At 53.3% G+C, this 18,667-nt stretch overlaps 1 protein-coding gene across 1 annotated transcript; it reads left to right on the top strand.

The window, feature by feature from the left end:
- The first annotated feature begins 1,640 nt into the window (after nucleotides 1-1,640).
- Nucleotides 1,641-15,209, top strand: THEG (theg spermatid protein). The gene is made up of 9 exons (XM_007954578.1): nucleotides 1,641-1,957; nucleotides 2,666-2,773; nucleotides 3,788-3,849; nucleotides 4,760-4,829; nucleotides 7,884-8,001; nucleotides 13,589-13,748; nucleotides 14,685-14,829; nucleotides 14,864-14,936; nucleotides 15,174-15,209. Exons 1-9 carry the CDS (start codon nucleotides 1,641-1,643, stop codon nucleotides 15,207-15,209), a joined length of 1,089 nt encoding a protein of 362 aa, XP_007952769.1.
- The last annotated feature ends 3,458 nt before the right edge of the window (nucleotides 15,210-18,667 follow it).

The following is an 18,667-nucleotide window of genomic DNA, read 5'->3' as shown; positions in this document are numbered from 1 at the left end:
TCCATACGGCTTTCACCTCTGAGAAGTGTCTCAGGCCTTGTGGTAGTTAAGGTTGTTGTCAACTTGGCCGGGCCTGGTTGAGGGGCTGGGCAGCTGGATGTAGTTACTCCCTGTGGTGAGATTGGCAATCAACTCCATGGTGGAATCTAGTGGAGCAGCTGAGTAGCCGCTTTAGCGGTGTGGTCTGCTTCCAGTACGTAAGAAGCAGCTTTGAGGAAGATGTCCAGCTTCTGGCACGACTGCCCCCCTGCACCGTAGCCGAGTCTTCATTCCGTAGCCTGCCTTGCCCTGCCGATCTTAGGACGTTTTCTGGGACTCGAACGAACGGAACGGTCTGCCTGCCGTGTGCTTTGGCCATTTCGGGACTGTGCCTTTTCCCTTGTCGACCTTGGGTTTGTCAGCAGCTGCCTGAGGGAGGAGATGCCTCTAGCTGCAGTGGGCCGGGAGCCAGAGGCAGAGCTGAAGCCCAAGGTCGAGCGGCTGTCACCCAGGCCCTAGAGCCTGGCACCTGCAACTCGGACTTCGAACCTCCAAACTTGTAAGGGAATAGACTCCTGTTTGTTAAAGCCATCCCGTGTGTGGTCTCTTCTTGTCAAGAGTGGCACTAGGTAACGAAACAGACCTATTTTTCACATAGTTCACCTTTTTTCTTGTCGACTTGTAGGTGTTACATAGTGTGGATACTGAGTGGTCAGGTATGTGGCTAATATTGTCTTCCCACTTGCGGTTTTGTCACTTCACTTTATGAAGGTGTCTTTTGTTTCTCAGAAGTGCTTACATTTAATATGGAGGAATTTATTAGTAATTTAGGATTAGCACTTTTTGGGTCTTTAAAAACGTCTTTTTCCTAACCCCCCCATGGGACAAAGTTAAAAAAAAAAGAGCGTTGCTGTTGACTCTGAGCCCAGCGACCCCGTGGGGCAGCGTCGAGCTGCGCCGGGCTCCCAGTGAACGTGACCTGACGGAAGCAGGTTGCCAGGCCTTTCTTCCCAGCGTGGCCACCGGGTGGACTCATTGCCAGCCTTTAGGTTAGTAGCAGGGTGCAAAATGTTCGCGTCACCGGGCCTTAATTTGTTCTGTACGTTTTAGCGTTTTGTCCTGACCTTCAAGTCCAAATCCGCCCAATCTGAGTGGGGCATTTTCTGGAGTCCGCTCCAGGCCCTGGGCAGCAATGAAGAGTAGAAGGGCCCCAGCCTCTAGTTCCAGGAGACCACTTTCCAGAGAGCGGAGCCAGCCACTGAGGAAGATCACAAAGCAGCCCAGCCACTGAGTGCGGTGCCGTGGGGAAACCCGCAGGGAGCTGGGATGCAGAGAGGGCTGTGTGAGTGGGCCCTCTCGCAGAGCTGCAGCCAAGGGGGATGCCAGGCAGCTGGGCGACCATGCAAAGGCCAGGCCCCATGGGGTGAGGGCAGGCTCCCGCGGTTCACGGTCATGGTCACCTTCGTGGTGGAGGCCAGTGTGGCTGGAGCGGAGGGTGAGCTGGGGAGGCAGCAGGGAGGGGCTTAATGGGCCCCGGGGACTGGACAGTGTGGGAGTCGGAATGTGGCTGAGAATGCGGGGCGGGCCATTCTCCGGTTGCCATGACAGCCACAGAGCCACTTGGGTGTTGAGGGAGGAAGGCGCAAGGTCTAGCGGGTCCCATGGGGGACCACAGGCAGAGTTTGGCCAAGAATGACCTTGTCACTGAGGCTGAGAGTGAGGCAGGAAAGGGGCAAGGCCAGGATGATTCAGGCCCCCAGGGCCCTGGGACGGCCAGCCAGGGGCCGCCGGGCCCCGAGGCCCAGGAGCCAAAGGATGGCAGGGCCGTGCCAGGGCTGCAAGGAGATGTGCAGGAGCTTGTCCTCAAGGAGCAGGCCGGGGAGGAGGCCTTGGGGGCGCAGCACCCCGAGGAGGCCCTCTCCCAGCTGGAGAGGGTCCTAGAGACAGGCCTGCAGGATGATGACATTCCTGAAGTGAGGTGGGTGGGGGGCGGCAGTGCGGTGTGGGCAGCAGGGGCCGGGGAGCAGGGCCACGTGGGGCAGCGGGGGTGGCACAGGGCAGAGGGGGCTGGGGACAGTTCCACGCCCACCACAACCCATCTGTGTCCCTTAGACACTGGGAGGAGGCCAAGCTGCCCCTGCGGACTCTGAGTCGGGTGCTGCTAGTGCGGGCGGTAGATTGGGGCGGCAGCACCCACACTGGCCTTTGAGGCAAAAGTCGGGGAGCATGGTGTCCTCTCTCCTCCAGGTTCAGGAGGTGGCCGGTGGTGGAGAGTCGGCAGAGTTGAGATGCCAGACGGGAGAGGTTACGAGTTAGAGGTCCCAGCTCAGCCCCGTGGGGCCTGGTCCGTGGCAGGCAGTTGGTAGATGTTTGTGTTCAATGTCAGCTCATTACCGGTTCACTCACTGGCCCACTCCGGGAGGAAGGACCTGTGTCCACGCCCACCTCAGAGCACGCGGACCTGTGTCCATGCCTACCTCAGAGCGCACGGAGCCGAGGCTTGGAGGCTGGGTGACATGACCAAACACATGCACCAGCGTCCAAAATCCTGCCCCAGAGAGGCTCCTTTGGAGGGAGGGAAGCCCCTGCGGGGAGTGAGCCCGGGTGCTGGGTGCCTGAGTCAGACCCGAGCAGCGCCCGACGCCGGGGCAGGACCACTGTTGCAGCCTGACTCGTTCTCCCACAGCCGGCTGTCGATCAGCCACGAGTGGTCTAGGCCTAGAGGAAGGAGAAAGAAGAGGAGGCTCTTTGACTTGGCGAGACCCAAGACCAATTGGCAAGTCTTGGCAGACAGGTGAGGGCATGCCGGTGAGGCCTGGGCAGTGAGGCCCCCAGCTATGGCAAAGTTAGGGTGAGTGGGGCCCAGGCAGTTAGGGAGGATGTGGAGGAGGGAGACAGTCAAGGTACTGGAGGCAGCCCCTTGGGGGGCAGGGGCCCTGCTGGCCCCCCGGAGAGTCGGGGCTGTGGGCGCAGGGGCCCAGAGCCAAGGGCAGTGGGGGCTGGAACTTCTCATCACAGGGTGGGCTGCTGTGAGGGCTATGCCTGGATCTCCCCCTGCAACTCGACCTTGCACTTCACCCTCTACTGGTAAGTCCTGTCCCCCCCAGCCCCACCCCAAGGGCCGTCCCAGCTTCCAGGGTCCCTCCGCTAGAGCCACCTCCCCTGCTCCCCAGGTCAAAAAAAAAGGAAACCACTGCCTTCGAGTCAGATCCGACTCAGCGACCTCTCCTTGGGTTTCTGAGGCGGTATCACTACGGAAGTAGATTGCCCAACCTTCCTTCTGAGGAGTGGCTGGTGGGTTTGAACCGCCAGCCTTCTGGTTAGCAGTCAGGTGCCTTAGGCACTAGCCAGCAGAGCTCCTCCCCAGGTCAAAGACAGGGCCGACTTGCATGATGCACCCCTGTTCCTAGTTCTGCCTCCACTACCCCCCAACAAGGACTTTGATTACAAGGATGTACATGCCATGGTGCTCCCCATACTGCCCTGCCTGACCTGCCCCCTCCCTGACCTGCCCCCTCCCTGACCGTCACCCCCACACTGCCCTCTCTGACCGGCCCCCTCCCTGACCTGCCCCCTCCCTGACTGTCACCCCCACACTGCCCTCCCTGACCTGCCCCTCCCTGACCGTCACCTCCCTGACCGTCACCCCCACACTGCTCTCTCTGACCGGCCCCCTCCCTGACCTGCCCCTCTCTGACTGTCACCCCCACCCCCTGTGTGGTGCATATGGGGGAGCCCTGAGCTTCTCCTTCAGAGCAGGACACCTCCTGGTGACTCTGTCCCCTGACTGACACCTGGTGTGTTCCAGGCCATCTGTGTACTGGACAGAGAGGTTCCTGGAGGACACCACCCTCTCCGTCACGGTGCCAGGTAAGGAGGGGCCCAGTGTGGCCATCGCCTGGTGGGCAAGAACCAAGAAGGGCCACCCCCGTCCCCCCTGGGCCCAGCTCGGGTTCTGGGACCTCAAGGCTTTTCACATTTGCCTGTCTCCCATCTGCTAGGTGTCTCTGCACCCCCATCTCACAGGAGGCTCTGGCCCCTATTTCTCAGGGGTCTTTGTGACACATTGTCAAGGGTCCCTTCTCTGGACTCCGTCCCCCACAAGCTGTAGGCACATTCTGGGGGTGGGGGCAGGAGGCAATCTCTCCAGGGAAAATTCCTGTTTATGTCACAGTCGGGGGGGGGTCTACACCACAGTCAAGGGGGGTCTACGTCACAGTGAGGAGGCCTACACCACAGTCAGGGGGTCCACGCCACAACCGGGGGGGTCTACACTACAGCTGGGGGGTCTCTGTCACAGCCAGGGGGGGTCTACACTATAGTCAGGGGGTGTCTACACCACAGTCAGAGGGGTCTATGTTGCAGTCAGGGGGTCTACACCACAGCCGAGGGGGTCTACACCACAGCTGGGGTCTACACTCTACCTGGGGAGGGCTCTCTCCGCAGCCAGGGGGATCGGGGTTAGCGTTCACAAAGGCCCATGCCTTCCCCTGGTGGCTCCCACATGTTTCAGGGTCTCAGAGAGCTCACCGATGAGCCAAACAGCGGTGAGTGGGAAGCTCAGCCTCCACTAACTCCAGACCCCAAGCCACTGGCCCCCACAGTCTGGGGTCTGTGCCGAGCTGCAGCTCCGTCCCGGGTCGCCCTTGGCCTGGGCTTCCTGCCGGGTGCTGGAGCCACGGACGCTGACCCAGCTTACGGAGGATGGGGGGTGGTGTGAGCCATTTAAGTTGGGGTCCAGTGGCTCTGGGGTGACTGGAGTGTTTCCCATTTTGCACAGCGGTGTCCCCCCGAGTGGAGGAACTGGCTCGGCCTAAGAGGTTCTACTCGGAGTATTACAACAACAGCAGGTAGGGCCAGGGCTGTCTGCAAGAGGCTGAAGAAATAACCTGCGTTCAAAAGGCTAGGCCACTTCCCTGCCGGATGCCATGGGCAGGTCCTTGGGCCCTGTGACCTCATTCTCTACCTGCACACGCTTACTGAACCACGGGGGGGGGGCGGGGGGGAGAGTGTGTCGGGACCTGTGCCGTTCACCAGGGACACGAGGAGACAGCCCACGGCAGAGTCCTGAGGGCAGGTCAGACACACCAGCCTTCCACCCTCCTATCCCTCTGACCTGCCGCCCCACCTGTGGCACTCTCCACTTCTGCTCTGGGTGTGAGAAACTGTCGCAATGGCCACACAGAGCTCCCAGTTAGGGAATTCCCTAAGGAATCAGGATCAGCAGGCTTCAAATCAGGGTCAGCAGGCTTCAAATCAGGGTCAGGGGCATGAAGCGTCTTCACGCCTGAAGGAACTAGGTCTCGCCTCTGTGCCTGCCGGTGGAGGCCTGCTGTCTCGGCTCCTCCCGGCTGTGCAGGCCTCCTCCGGGCCCGTCAGGACAGCCTCCTGCTCCTGCCCCTGCCGTCTGTCACTGCCAGCTCAGCCCCTTCTGGGCTTCTCGCTGTCTTCAGCGGTGCGGCTCCTGTGGGAGGCTCCTTGTCTCCACGCTCTCTGCCTCTTCTCTCTTCCTGCTGCTTTCTGTCTCAAACCTCTGTGGCGCTGCCTGCTCATAGCCACAACTCCTTGTCAGTTTCAAGGCATGGCCCTCCCACTGGGCCACCAACTGACCAATCTCTTCTTTGTTGACCACAGACACTTCATCTGCATAGTAGGTGACAGTTACCTCATTTGCATAGTCTGTGGACAGTCCTTAGCAAGTGCATACCAAACACGCGCAGGCCGCAGCCCAGACGCAGGTGAAAGCACGGGCGACCTCAGGGACATTGCAGGTTGAGTTTCAGACCATTGCAGTGAAGTTAGTCACACGAGTGGTTTGATTGCCCAGTGCATACAAGAGTCTGTTTACACCCTCCTGCGGTCTATTCAGTGTGCACTAGCATGATGAAGAAGTTGGAAACACTGTGAGAGTGGCTGAAGGCATGAAGCCAGTGCGCACCCTTACAGTCTATTACGGCAGGGATAGACTTGCTTGACGCGCGGCTGCCGCAAAGCTTCAACTTGAGAAAAACGCAGCATCCGTGGTAATCCACAGAATGAGGTCTACCTGTATACAAACCAAGTTGATTACAGTTTACCCAGGAAATGTCAGTCAACCTGGAGAAAAGTGGCACACCCTCTCAGGGAAAAAAACAGGCCCAGGTCCTCAGGGCTCGGGGGAAGTCTCTCACACTGTTTTCGCCAAGAACCAAGGCAAAGGGACAGGAAGCTCACTTCCCCACACACGGTAACTGCAAAGTAGGTGGTGGTGAAGATCACAGAGGGAGTGTAGCGCTGCTCTAGGCTGGACGCATGCCAGGAGTGGTACCCCCGTGACAGGATGCATGCAGGGAGCGTTACCACTGTGATGGGAAGTGTCCAGCGAGTATTACAACCGTGATGGAACATGTGCAGGGAGCATTACCACTGTGACAGGAAGCATCCAGCGAGTGTTCCAACTGTGATGGGACGCGTGCAGGGAGCATTACCACTGATAGGGGATGTGTCCAGGGAGTGTTACCACCATGATGGGATGCGTGCTGGGAGCGTTACCCCCGTGACAGGATGCATGCAGGGAGCATTACCACTGAGACAGGACGCGTGCAGGGAGTGTTACCGCTGTGATGGGAAGTGTCCAGGGAGTATGACAACCATGATGGGGCACGTGCAGGGAGCATTACCACCGTGACAGGACGCGTGCAGGGATCATTACCACCGAGATGAGACACGTGCAGGGAATGTTACAACTGAGACGGGACACGTGCAGGGAGTGTTACCACCGTGACAGGAAGCGTCCAGAGAGTGTTACAGCTGTGATGGGATGTGTGCATTGAGCATTACTGAGATGGGATGCATGCAGGGAGCGTTACCACCCTGGCAGGAAGTGTCCAGTGGGCATCACCACCCTGACCGGATGCATCCAGTGAGTGTTACCACCATGATAGGACGCGGCCAGTGAGTTTCTTGACAAGCTAGCAATCCTAAGACACATTTTTAATGTACAACTTAGGCACGATTCCTTCCTATCATTTAGAACTTCACACTTGTTAAAAGTGATCTTTCGAGTTATTTGGACACAGTCAAAACTGCATATGATGGAAAATATAGCTGAGATAAATTCACTGACAAGCATCTGATACTTTGGCATGGCTTCTGACTTGGAGGTGTGAACATGTGTGTTCTTCCCCACATGTACCGTACACTGTGTGTACAGTAACTTTCCATGTTAATGCCGAATCATTTTGAGGCAAATTTGAACTGCGCTTCCCCCTGACACCTGTAAACCAGCAAAGCACATGACTCGACTGAAGTGCTATCTGTGTGAGCAGCTGTACCTGCGGGCGAGGACACCGCGGGTGGCCATGGGCTCTGCTGCCCGGTGATAGCATTTACAAGCTGCGCTCCAGCCCCAAGATTTAGAAGGGGACAGAATCCACACCCCACAGCTTCCTTCTGGGGCAGAGATGTAGCTGAGCTCACTTTCAGGTGGCACGGACCTAGTGGCATTCCGCTTCTCCATCTCCCGTGGCAGCCGCGGGGCAAACCCCTCGATCCCGCGGGCCTAACCCCTCACCTGAGCTCCTGATGGCAGTGGTGGGGAAAGGCCCCTGGAAGGAGCTGTCCCCACAGAGGGGTGTGGGGAGGGACTGAACGGAGGACAGCTTCTGCTCCTGGAGCTGGGTGGCCTTGGAGAGGGGTGGCACTGTCCTTGTGAGGTCTCTGGGAGGCTTCTCTTATGGATTCCTTTGTGAATCCTTTCTTGGTGGTGTCTTTAAACCCTCCTTTTTTTTCCCAGGGTCACCTTTACTCCCTGAGACAGAGAGGGACTGAGGGAGAGATGTCGTGTGCACGCACGCACACAGACACACACACACAGAGACATGTCCTCTCGGCTACAGGTGGACTAAACTGTAAACGTCCCACAGGACCACTCCGATCTGGCCCATCCCACGGTCCACCTTGGAATACCAAGCATCGAACCGCCTGAAGGAACTAGCCACCCCTAAGATTCGGAACGACATCTGGAATATAAACATGTCCGAGGTAGGTGCCTACCTCTTCTGCGGACCTCACCCCACCCCAATATTGGGGGGTCATGACTGGGCTGGGGACAGTGGCGGAGCTGGCCTGAGCAGTGTGCTCCCAGGGCCAGTGACAGCGGTTCCCGGGGCTTCTCTGAGAACCGGAGGTGTGGTCCCTGGAGTAAGCAGGCAGATTTTTGCAGGAGATGTCTGCTAGGGTCCTTCCATACCCACCCGCCGCAGGGTGACCTGAGCGGCCTCACGGCCATCCTTGTACTTTATGACATACACAGACCCATAGACCATAATTGTTCTGTTTAGTTATTTCAATGTATATAGATGGCATCATATCTTTCTTGATTTTTCCTTTAATATATATTTTTTATAGAGTGATGCACATTGATTCATATGCCCCAGTGCAGCGGAGTCGATTCCGACTCACAGCGCCCCTAGAGGACAGAGTGGAACTGCCCCATGGGGTTTCCCAGGCTGTCAATCTTCACAGAAGCAAAGGCCAAATCAAACCCACTGCTGTGGAGTTGATTCTGACCCACAGCGCCCCTAGAGGACAGGGTGGAACTGCCTCACAGGGTTTCCAAGGCTGTCAATCTTTACGGAAGCAGACTGCCTCATCTTTCTTGCGTGGCACAGCTGGTGGGTTTGAACTGCGGGCTTTTTGGTCAGCAGTCGAATGCTTTGACCACAGTGCCACCAGAACTGCCTGCTGGCTCCCACAGAACCCCTGTTTTCACTGCTGCTTGCTTTCCACCTGTGAACACACTGTGATTGATCTCTCTGGAACCCTAGTGGGGAGCAGTCAGGTGTCCCCACTTCTGCCGGGACAGCAGGCTGCAGCGAGCGTCTCTGCTCAGTGGAGGGGCGCCTCTGGAGATGGTGGCCGTCGGGCGCAGAGCACCTCCAGGAACAATGGCGCAGAGGCGTCTGACGCCCCCACTGCAGGAGCGGAGAAGGAATCGCCATGAGCGCCAGCTCAAGGCTGATTCGCGTGAGCTGGGCACCAGCCACACCTCCCCTCACCAGCCTTTCCACCAATTCTGACACCAGCCGTCCCTTCCATGGCATCTGTACTTCTCTCCTGGGTTCAACAGTTCATTGCAATGACCACACAGAACTCACGGCTCACACTCCTGATTATGGGGTTTATTAGGGAAGAAACAGGTTACAATTCAGGATCAGACATGACGCGGGGTACCGTTCTCGGATCAGGACACCTTCTCAGCCTGGCCAGCAGACACGCCTCGCCCTGGCCCTGTGCCCCTCAGGGCTGTGGGGCCTATGGGGCTAGCCCAGCTTCTGCCCTGCTCAGACAAGTAGGACAGAATTCCTTGTTGTGTTGTCGTTAGATGCTGGTGAGTTGACTCCACGTACAGCAGACAGAACACTGCTCAGTCCAATACCAGCCTCACGGTCCCTGCTGTACCGGAGCCCATCGCTGCAGCCACTGTGTCCGTCCACCTCATTGAGGGTCTGCCTCTTTCTCTCTGACTTTATTTCTTCAAGCATGACATCCACCTCCAGGAACTGGTCCCTCCTGATACCATGTGCAAAATATGGGAGATGAAATCTCACCGTCCTTGCTCTAAATGAGCATTCTGGCTGCACTTCTTCCGACCCATGTATTTTTCTGGCAGTCCACTGCATATTCAATCTTCTTTGTCAACGTCATAACTCAGACGCACCAGTTCTCGTTCAGTCTTCTTCACTGTCCAGTCCTCACACGCATATGAGGTGATGGAAGACACTGTGGCTGGGGTCAGGCGCACCTCAGTCCTCAAAATGATTTCTTTGCTTTCTAACAACTTAAAGATCTTTTGCAGCAGATTTGCCGAATGCAACATGTCTGATTTCTTGACTGCTGCTTCCATGGGTGTTGATTATGGATCCAAGTAAATTGAAATCCTTGACAGCCTCAGTCTTTTCTCCGTTTATTGTGATGCTGCTTATTGGTCCAGTTGTGAGGATTTTCGTTTTCTTTATGTTGAGGTATAATCCATACTGCAGACTGTAGTCTTCTATCTTCATCAGTAAGTGCTTCAAGACATTTTAACTTTCAGCAAACAAGGTTGTGTCATCAGCATACTACAGGTTGGTAATGAGTCTTCCTCCAATCCACATTCTTCTTCCTATAGTCCAGCTTCTTGGATTATTTTATCAACATACAGACTGAATAAGTATTGTGAAAGGATACAATCCTGACACACACCTTTCCTTACTTTAAACCATGCAGTATCACTTTCTTCTGTTCAAATGACTGCCTCTTAGGCTATGTACAGGTTCCTCGCGAGCACAATGAAGTGTTTCTGTAATTCCCATTCTTTGCAATGCTATCTATAATTTGTTATGATGCACACAGTTGAATGCCTTTGCACAGTCAAGAGAACACAGGTAACCGTCTTTGCGGTGTTCTTTGCTTTCAGTGAAGATCCACGTGATATCAGGAGTGATACCTCTCTTCCACACCCTCTGAAGCCAGCCTGCATTTCTGCCAGTTGCCTGTGGATGCACTGCTGCAACTCTTTTTGAATTATCTTCAGCAAGACTTTCCTTGTATGTGATATTAATGATATTGGGCCTTCATTTCTGCATTATCTTGGATCACCTTTCTCTGGGATGGGCACAGCATGGATCTTTTCCAGCCAGTTGGGCAGGGAGCTCTCTTCCACATTTCTTTGCAGCCAGTGAGCACCTCCACTGTTGTATCTGGTTTTTGAAACACCTCAGATGGTGTTCCATCAATTACTGGACACTTTTGTTTTCACCAATGCATTCAGGGCAGCTTGGCCTTTCTCCTTCAGTTCTTTCAGTTCTTGAGCCTCTGCTACCTCCTGAAAGGGTTGAATGTCATTCAGTTCTTTTCAGCACAGTGACTCTGTATTCCTTCCATCTTCTTCTGATGTTTCTTGCATCACTCATTATTTTGCCCATAGAATCCTTCAATATTGCAATTAGAGGCTTGAACTTTTTTGTCCAATGCTCTCAGCTGGAAAAATGCTGAGCATGTTCTTCCCTTTTGGTTTTCTAACTCCAGGTCTTTGCATGTTTCATTGTAATACCTTACTTTGTCTTCTCAAGCTGCCCTTTGAAAACTTCTGTTCAACTCTTTTATTTCATCATTTCTTTTATTCACTTTAGCTATTCTCCATTCAAGGGCAAGTTTCAGAGTCTCTTCAACATCCATCTTGTTCTTTTCTTCCTTTCATGTCTTTTCAATGACCTTTTCCTTTCTTCGTGTATGATGTCATCCCACAACTCTTCTGGTCTTTGGTCATTGGTGTTCAGTGTTTGAAATCTATTCTTCAGATGGTCCCTAAATTCACATGGGATATATTCAAGGTTGTACTTTGGCTCTTGGGGACTTGTTTTTATTTTCTTCAGCTTCACCTTGAACTTGCTTATGAGAAATTGATGGCCTGTTCCACAGTCAGCCCCTGGTCCTGTTCTCACTGATGATAATGAACGTCTGCATCACCTCTTTCCACAGATGTAGTCAATCTGATTCCTATGTATTCCATCTGGTGAAGTTCACATGTACAGTCACCAGTTATGTTGTTAAAAACAGTATTTGCAGTGAATAAGTTGCTGGTCTTGCAACATTCTGTCAAGTGATGTCTGATGTTGTCTCTATCACCAAGGCCATATTTTCCAGCTGCTAATCCTCTTTCTTTCTTTCCAAGTTTTGCCTTCCAATCATCAGTGATGATCAGGCACCTGACCACATGTTGGGTCAATTTTAGACTACAGAGGTTGGTAAAAATTTCATTTTCTTCATCTTTGGCTTTACTGGTTGGTTCATTAATTTGAATAATGGTAGTATTAACTGGCCTTCCTTGTGAGTGTATGGATATCATCCTATCACTGACAGCATTGTACTTCAGGGTAGATCCAGAAATGTTCTTTGTGACGATGACTGTAATGCCATTCCTCTTCAATTTGTCATTTCAGGTATCACACCACATGATTATCTGGTTCCAAATGGCTAATCCCAGTCCATTTTAACTCACTACTAAGTAGGATCCACAGAAGGAAGATGGGGCGATCTATTTCCATAAAGATTTACAGCCTCAGGAACCCAACAGGGGTCACTATGAGTTGGAACCAACTCAATGGCAGTCAGTATGGTATATGTGATGGTAGTGAGAAAGATATCAATATTGACGTTTTCCATTTTATTTTTGTCAACTGCCACTATTCCGAGACTCATGCTTTGTACATTCTGTGTTCTGATTATTAATGGATGTTTGCATGTGTTCCTTGTCATTTTGAGTCGTGCTACATCAGCAATTGAAGATCCCAAAAGCTTTATTCCATCCATATTAGTAAGTTTGACTCTACTTCTTGAGGCAGCCCCTCATGTCCGAGGGGCTCATCCTCCAGGGCTCTTCACTGTGCCCCTAAGGCACCCCTCCCCTGGCAGGCCTTGCCTGAAGGCCTCAGCTCTGTCTCTCTGGGTCAGGAAGTCCCTGTGTGTGTCCTGCTGGTTCTGCTGCCATCGTTTCTCTGCAGCTGCTGCTTGTCACCTCTCACCGTCTCCTCGGACTAGGAGGTTCCCAGTGCAGGGATCCTTGGTCCAAAGGACATCCACCACTCCCATCCCTTCTTCTTGATGGTAGTGGTCCCCCTTTCGATCTCTAGGATGGCTCATTTTAAGCCAACCAATCCCCTCATTAGGGTTCTATACATCTTGTTTACATGGTCCCACCCCCACAAAGTGGCCACACACATTATTTGCATTAGTAGCAGGCCATTCAATCCCGTTAGTGGGCCACAAGCACCTATTTGCATAGTCTCACCCAATCCTTTGGTGGGAGTTACAAGACCATGAGTAGAGTGGCCACATACAAATGATGCTGGTACCACCCTCCACCTGCGACGGACAGATTGCTCTCCGAACCGCTTCCACTCTCTCACCAGCCGTGCGTGACAATTTCTCTCCTCTCACTTCTCACCCGGGCTTGATAATGCCACGCTTCTCATTTTCACCAAATCTGTGGGCACGTGAGGTAGTTCACTGCTATACTTACAGTTCTCTAGTCATCCTTCAGGCTTCCTCTCCTAAATCGCTTGCCCACTTCCCTACTGTTTCCAGGGAGCCTTGGTGGTGCAGTAGTTAAGTGCTCAGCTGCTAACTGACAGGTTGATGTTTCAAACCCACCAGGTGCTCTGTGGGAGAGAGACATGGTCATCTGCTTCCATGCAGATTGACAGCCCAGGAACTCTTGGGGGGAGTTCTCCTCTGTGACATGGGGTGGCTACGTGTCGAAAATGGACTCAATGGCACCCAATAGCCAAGATTGTTATACATGATGGTTACCAACCCTTTGTTGAACACATTGTAGGAAAACTTCTTCCTGGGTGAAACAGTTAACATGCTCAGCTGCTACCCAAAAGGTTGGGGGTTCAAGTCCACCCAGAGGCACCTTAGAAGGAAGGCCTGGTTGTGGACTTCTGAAAGCCCAGCCGCTGAGAACCCGGTGGGCGCAGTCCTGCCCTGGCGCCCAGGGCTCAGTAGGAGACTTGGCAGCAGCTGGTTGGTCAGTCTCTTTTGGTGAGGCTGCCTTCCTCCTCCTCCTCCCCTCTGCTGTCCCCAGGTGTCCCAGGTATCCAGGGCAGCACAGATGGCCAGCCCCAGCCCGCGGATCCTCCGACTGGCGAGGCCCAGGTCCCCAGCCACGCTGTTGGAAGAGTGGGACCCCATGCCGAAACCCAAGCCCCACGTGTCGGACTACAATCGCCTCCTTCACCTGGCCAGTGAGTCCAGGGTGGGGTTGGGCTCGTGTGCCGTCCCTGTGTCCTTTCCATCTGGCAAGTGTGCTCAGCGGACACTGTACTGGGCAGGAGGCAGAACCTTGACTTGAAGACTGGTCCTGCTGAGTTTTTGCCTCCCTCTTTCCTCATTCCCTCCCTGAACTATGGACCGATGTCCAAATGCCTGCAAACAATTCACACCGTGGCCACGAAGGCTTCTTGGGACACTGGCTGTGCCAGGGAAACAGAAATTAGAAAAGTTCGGGGTCCCGAAACTGAGGATGTTGGCTGAGTGGGTCTCCTAGCAGGGTGGGGGGTATAGGAGAGAAAGTTGGGGTGCAAAGTTGACGGCTTTAAAGCAGCTCTTGGCGAGATTTCCTTTTTGTCCTTTTAAACACTTTCTGTAAGTTTCCCCAGTGATAAAAGCACTAGTATGTGCTAACTGTAAAGAATTTGGAAAACTTTGTTGTTGTTGTTATGTGCCATCGAGTCTGCCCCGACTCATAGCGACCCCTCCTTGGGTTGCCGAGGCGGTATCACTACAGAAGTAGATCGCCCAACCTTGCTTCCGAGGAGTGGCTGGTGGGTTTGAACTGCCAGCCTTCTGGTCAGCAGTCAAGTGCCTTAGGCACTAAGCTACCAGAGCTCCTTTGGAAAACATAGACAATTATAAAAAAGACAATAAAACCCAGCCCTAACCCCACACGTTTGGAGTGTTTCCACCCATTGGCTATGCTGTGTGCGAACAGTGTTCCTGTTTGGGCTGGTAACACTCCAGCTCATGCATAGACCACGTGGTATTTATCTATTGTCCATGGATGGACAGCCTATTTGAACTTGGTACCTCTGGCCTGCAAGGTTGAGCTCAGGGGGCCAGAAGCAGCCACATGTGAAGTGGTCTCATCACTGACGGCTGCCCCTCTCTCCTGTCCCCTCTAGTGCCCAAGGCCCAGTCGGAGAAATGTGTCCCTGACCGAGACCCTCGCTGGGAGGTGCTGGATGTCACCAAGAAGGCAGTGGCCAGTCCCCGGATCATCTCCCTGGCCAAGCCAAAGGTGCGCAAGGACCTCAATGAGGGCTATGACCCCTACTACATCTCCCCGGCCTCCCTGGTGGCTCAGGCCTCCCCTCGCCTCTATGAGCTCGCCATCCCCAAGAACATCACCAGGAAAGTGTGACCAGCCAGGCGCTGTAAGACGCCTTGTTCCCAGTAAACACCCAAGTGCATCTCAGCCCCGTGTATGTGTTCAGCTCTGGGTGCTTTAGGGAGGAGGGAGGCAGGGCTGCGGCCAAGGAGGTGGTGAGGACAATAATAATGTTTATTTTCACATCTAGCCTGCGATTTGTACAGCCCTTTTGTTTCCCAAACCACTTTCATCTACCATCTTAACCTCCCAAAACTTTTCCCTCCAAATCTCTCACATCCAGACTTGTTTATACAACTCCTCCCTGGTTGCCCTGTAAGCACCTCACACTCAGGAAACACCCTGCATGCAGAACTTCTCTCCTAAGGGTCATCAGCACAAGGCTGGTCCCTCCCTACAAGGCAGAGGTTAAAGATGTCCCAAATTTCCAACTTTTCCAAACTGCTGAACCACTCCATCGTCTCTGACATCAACTGTTCCTCTTCCCCTCAGTATTCTCCATCCCATCTTTGGCCTCTGTGACTTGCTGCAACGTCTCATAGAATCAGAAACTGTCAAGGAAATGGCTCACGTGGTTGTGAAGGCTGCCAAGTCCCAAATCCATGGGTCAGGCATCAGGCTGGAGGCCTCTCCTGACTCATGTGGTTGCAAAGTCTGATGAACCCAAATCAGCAGATGACAAGCTGCTGGCTCACAAGGCTGCAGAAGCTGGCAGATGAGGTCAGGCAACAGGCTGCTGGCTCAAGTGTCAAGAACCAGAGGTCAGATGATGATGAGCCATTTGCAGGATCCAGAGGAAGAGAGAGAACTTTGTCAGAGCGTTCATGTATATTGGTGCAGACTCAAGGAAGCTCCTCTTGCTTGAGCAAGATGGTGCAAGGGTGTGAAGGGTGATCATGGGGTAAGGGTGTTGACTTGAGTTAAGGTGGTGACTCAAGATATAGCCCAATCTAATCCCACCTCATTCACATAATGGACAAATCATTCCAAAATGAGAAAATAGTGAGAGCACTGTTATAAAACATCAGGAAAAGGTTTTCACATAAACAGAAACATTCCTTCTTGGTTACCTGGGGTGGGAGGGGATAGGAGGGGAAGCCACTAACTAGAAGGAAGATACATATTAATACATACTAACTTGGGTGAGGGGGAAGGCAAGATATGATAAGGGGGAGGTCAGAAAAGCATAAGCAGAGGAAGACACTGGAGGGCAAGAGTTAAAGGCAACAGAGCTGAGTCCTATGATGCACATTCCTTCTGTAACAGTAATAACGATAATCGACGAGTGGACAAGGGTGAGTCCTATGATACACAATCCTCCTGTAACAGTAATAACGATAATCGATGAGTGGACAGAGCTAAGTCCTATGACATGCACACTCCTTCCATAACAATAAGAACAATAATCGACGAGTGGACAGAGGTGAGTCTTATGATGCACAATCCTCCTGTAACAGTAAGAACAATAATCGACGAGTGGACAGAGGTTAGTCCTATGATACACAATCCTCCCATAACAGTCATAACAATAATCAACGAGGGGATGTGTAGGTAGACACTCAACCTGAACTGGGGTGGGGAAGTTAATGGGAATACAGCCATGGATACATATAGGTTTGAAAGAGATATTTCCACATATGTATCTACATATGTGGCAATATAGCCAAGAATATCACTGAGCCTACTGGGGCAAAGGCATGAAGGCTCCTTAGCTGTAAGCAAACCCCTTGAGGGACAGAGTCTCTCAGAGCACAGTCTCCAGTCAGCGGGTGCATCACAGACCACGAAGATAGTGTGGACTATGTCCTATTTTGGTGAGGAGCCATCTAAGGTGCATTCTTGGCCTCTCCCCAGCCAGAGCGAAGAAGAGTGAAGAAAATCAGAGACACATGGAAACAGTTAGTCCAAAGGATGCACGGACCACATGGACTTCGAGGACCCTGAGACCAGAACTAGATGGTGCCTGGCTGCCGCTACCGACTGCTCTGAAAGGGATCACATTAGACGGCAGAGGGGAAAAAATATGAAACAAAACTCAAAATCATAAAAAAGACCAGGAATGCTGGTGGGACAGAGACTGGTGGCATTCCCGAGACTCAGCCCTTGGTCATCGTTCAGCCCTGGCACTGAACTCGTTCCCACGGCTCAATTTTCATGCAAACAATAGGCAGGCCTACACAGTGAGCAGTAACACCAGGAGTCACTCCTTACAACAATCGAGTGTCCAAGATCCAAAGGACAGTATCTGTCCAGGGACAGCGTTCAGAAGGCAGGACGAGGGACCGGAGGAGTGGAGGCAGGAGTTGCAGGGGGAGGTGGGAGAGTGGCCACTCTGAGGGGAGGGCAGCCAGTGACGTGAAACGAAACGCACGGGAATTGTTGAATGGGAAACTGATTTGCTCTGTGAACTTCCGCCCAAATCACAATACAAAGTTTAAAATTCGCAGAAACAAGAACAACCCTCAGGACAAGAACAAAACAGGACCAACGCCGCAGGCCGAGGGCTGCAGCCACAAGGGTCGTGTAAGTCACTGCACCACACACCTAACGGGCGGCTAAGAGCTGCCGTGTGACTTCATTGACCCTTACAGAGACCCGGGGAGGGCGCGACTATAACTGTCCCCATGTTACAGGGGTAGAAACTGGGGCTCAGAGAGCTTAGGAAGAGACCACAGTCCCTGGGGCTGCTGTAACAAACCGACACAAACCTAGCGGCTCACAACGGCCAACATCGATTCTCTGACAGCTCTCAAGGCCCGAGAACAGAATGCGTCTCCCTGGACTAAAGGAAGGTGCGGGCAGGGCCATCTTCCGGAGGCTCCAGGGGGATGTCTGTGTCCTGCCTTTTTCAGCTGCCAGTAGCCACCACGTTCCTTGCCCTGTGGCCCCTCCTCCATCTTCGTGCTCCTCACTCTGACCTCTGCTTCAGTCACTGCGTAAAAATGAGATCGCGCAGGGCCTGCAACGATGGCTCGCACAGCAGCGCTCGTGGGGCTGGCGCAGGACCGGCAGGGTTTCGTTCCGCTGTACAAAGGGCCCTATGCATCGGCGCCTGACGACAGCGCACAGTATGTGCCGTTTGCTGACTGAATTCTTTCACTGAGCGTGGTGCTTTCAAGGGTCATCCACACTGCAGCCCATGCCAGTCTCTAATGCCTCTCACCATCCTGCTGCCTGGGGGACTGCTTGGTGTTTATCCTTTCATCAGCTACTGCGCGGTCCTCATTGTTCAGCCGCTATGATACCAGCACCCTCTTTACTTTACAGAGCAAACCGGTTTTCCACTCAACAACCATCACATTCTGTTGTGATGTTCACTGCCGTCCCCACACTGTAACAGCTCCCTTCCTGCTTCCTCCCTGCGGCCACCCCTTCCCTTTCCCTCCCTTCCCTCCCCCTCCCATGGCCCTGGCTCTCTCCTTGGGCAGATGCTGCCCTACTGAGCTCATATGCTTGGTTGTTGTAATGAGTGCACACCTTCCTGATATCACTGTTCACCTCATAGGCCTGCCTATTGTTCGACTGACAGTTGAGTCACAGGGGTTAAGCTCAGTTTCTGGCTTGAAGGTGTCTAACGGCCATGTTCTGGTTCCCTAGTGCCACTCTGACAAGAATACACTACAAATGGGACGGCCTTAACAAGCAGGAGTTTATTCTTACAATTTGGAGGCTTTAAGTCCAAGTCCAAGGTGCCAGGCTCTAGGGGCTGGGTGAAAGCCCCTCAACTTTGGGGTCCAGCTCTGCCTCCTGCTCCCGGCCCACTGGAGCTAGAGGTGT

Source organism: Orycteropus afer, unplaced genomic scaffold (genome assembly GCF_000298275.1).
Source record: "Orycteropus afer afer isolate SDZICR_OR568_19922 unplaced genomic scaffold, OryAfe1.0 scaffold00466, whole genome shotgun sequence".
Taxonomy (NCBI): Eukaryota; Metazoa; Chordata; class Mammalia; order Tubulidentata; family Orycteropodidae; genus Orycteropus; species Orycteropus afer.
Note: the sequence above shows the minus strand (reverse complement) of the source record. Positions and strands in the feature narration are given on the sequence as shown.

What these genes read in the sequence shown, in the direction of transcription:
- THEG (XM_007954578.1), top strand. Translation starts at nt 1,641, where the DNA reads ATGGGGGACCACAGGCAGAGTTTGGCCAAGAATGACCTTGTCACTGAG. An exon ending in CCTCTCCGTCACGGTGCCAG is followed by an intron (nt 3,850 to 4,759) that starts GTAAGGAGGGGC and finishes CATTTTGCACAG; the next exon opens with CGGTGTCCCCCCGAGTGGAG. An exon ending in AGTGTGACCAGCCAGGCGCT is followed by an intron (nt 14,937 to 15,173) that starts GTAAGACGCCTT and finishes TCTCACATCCAG; the next exon opens with ACTTGTTTATACAACTCCTC.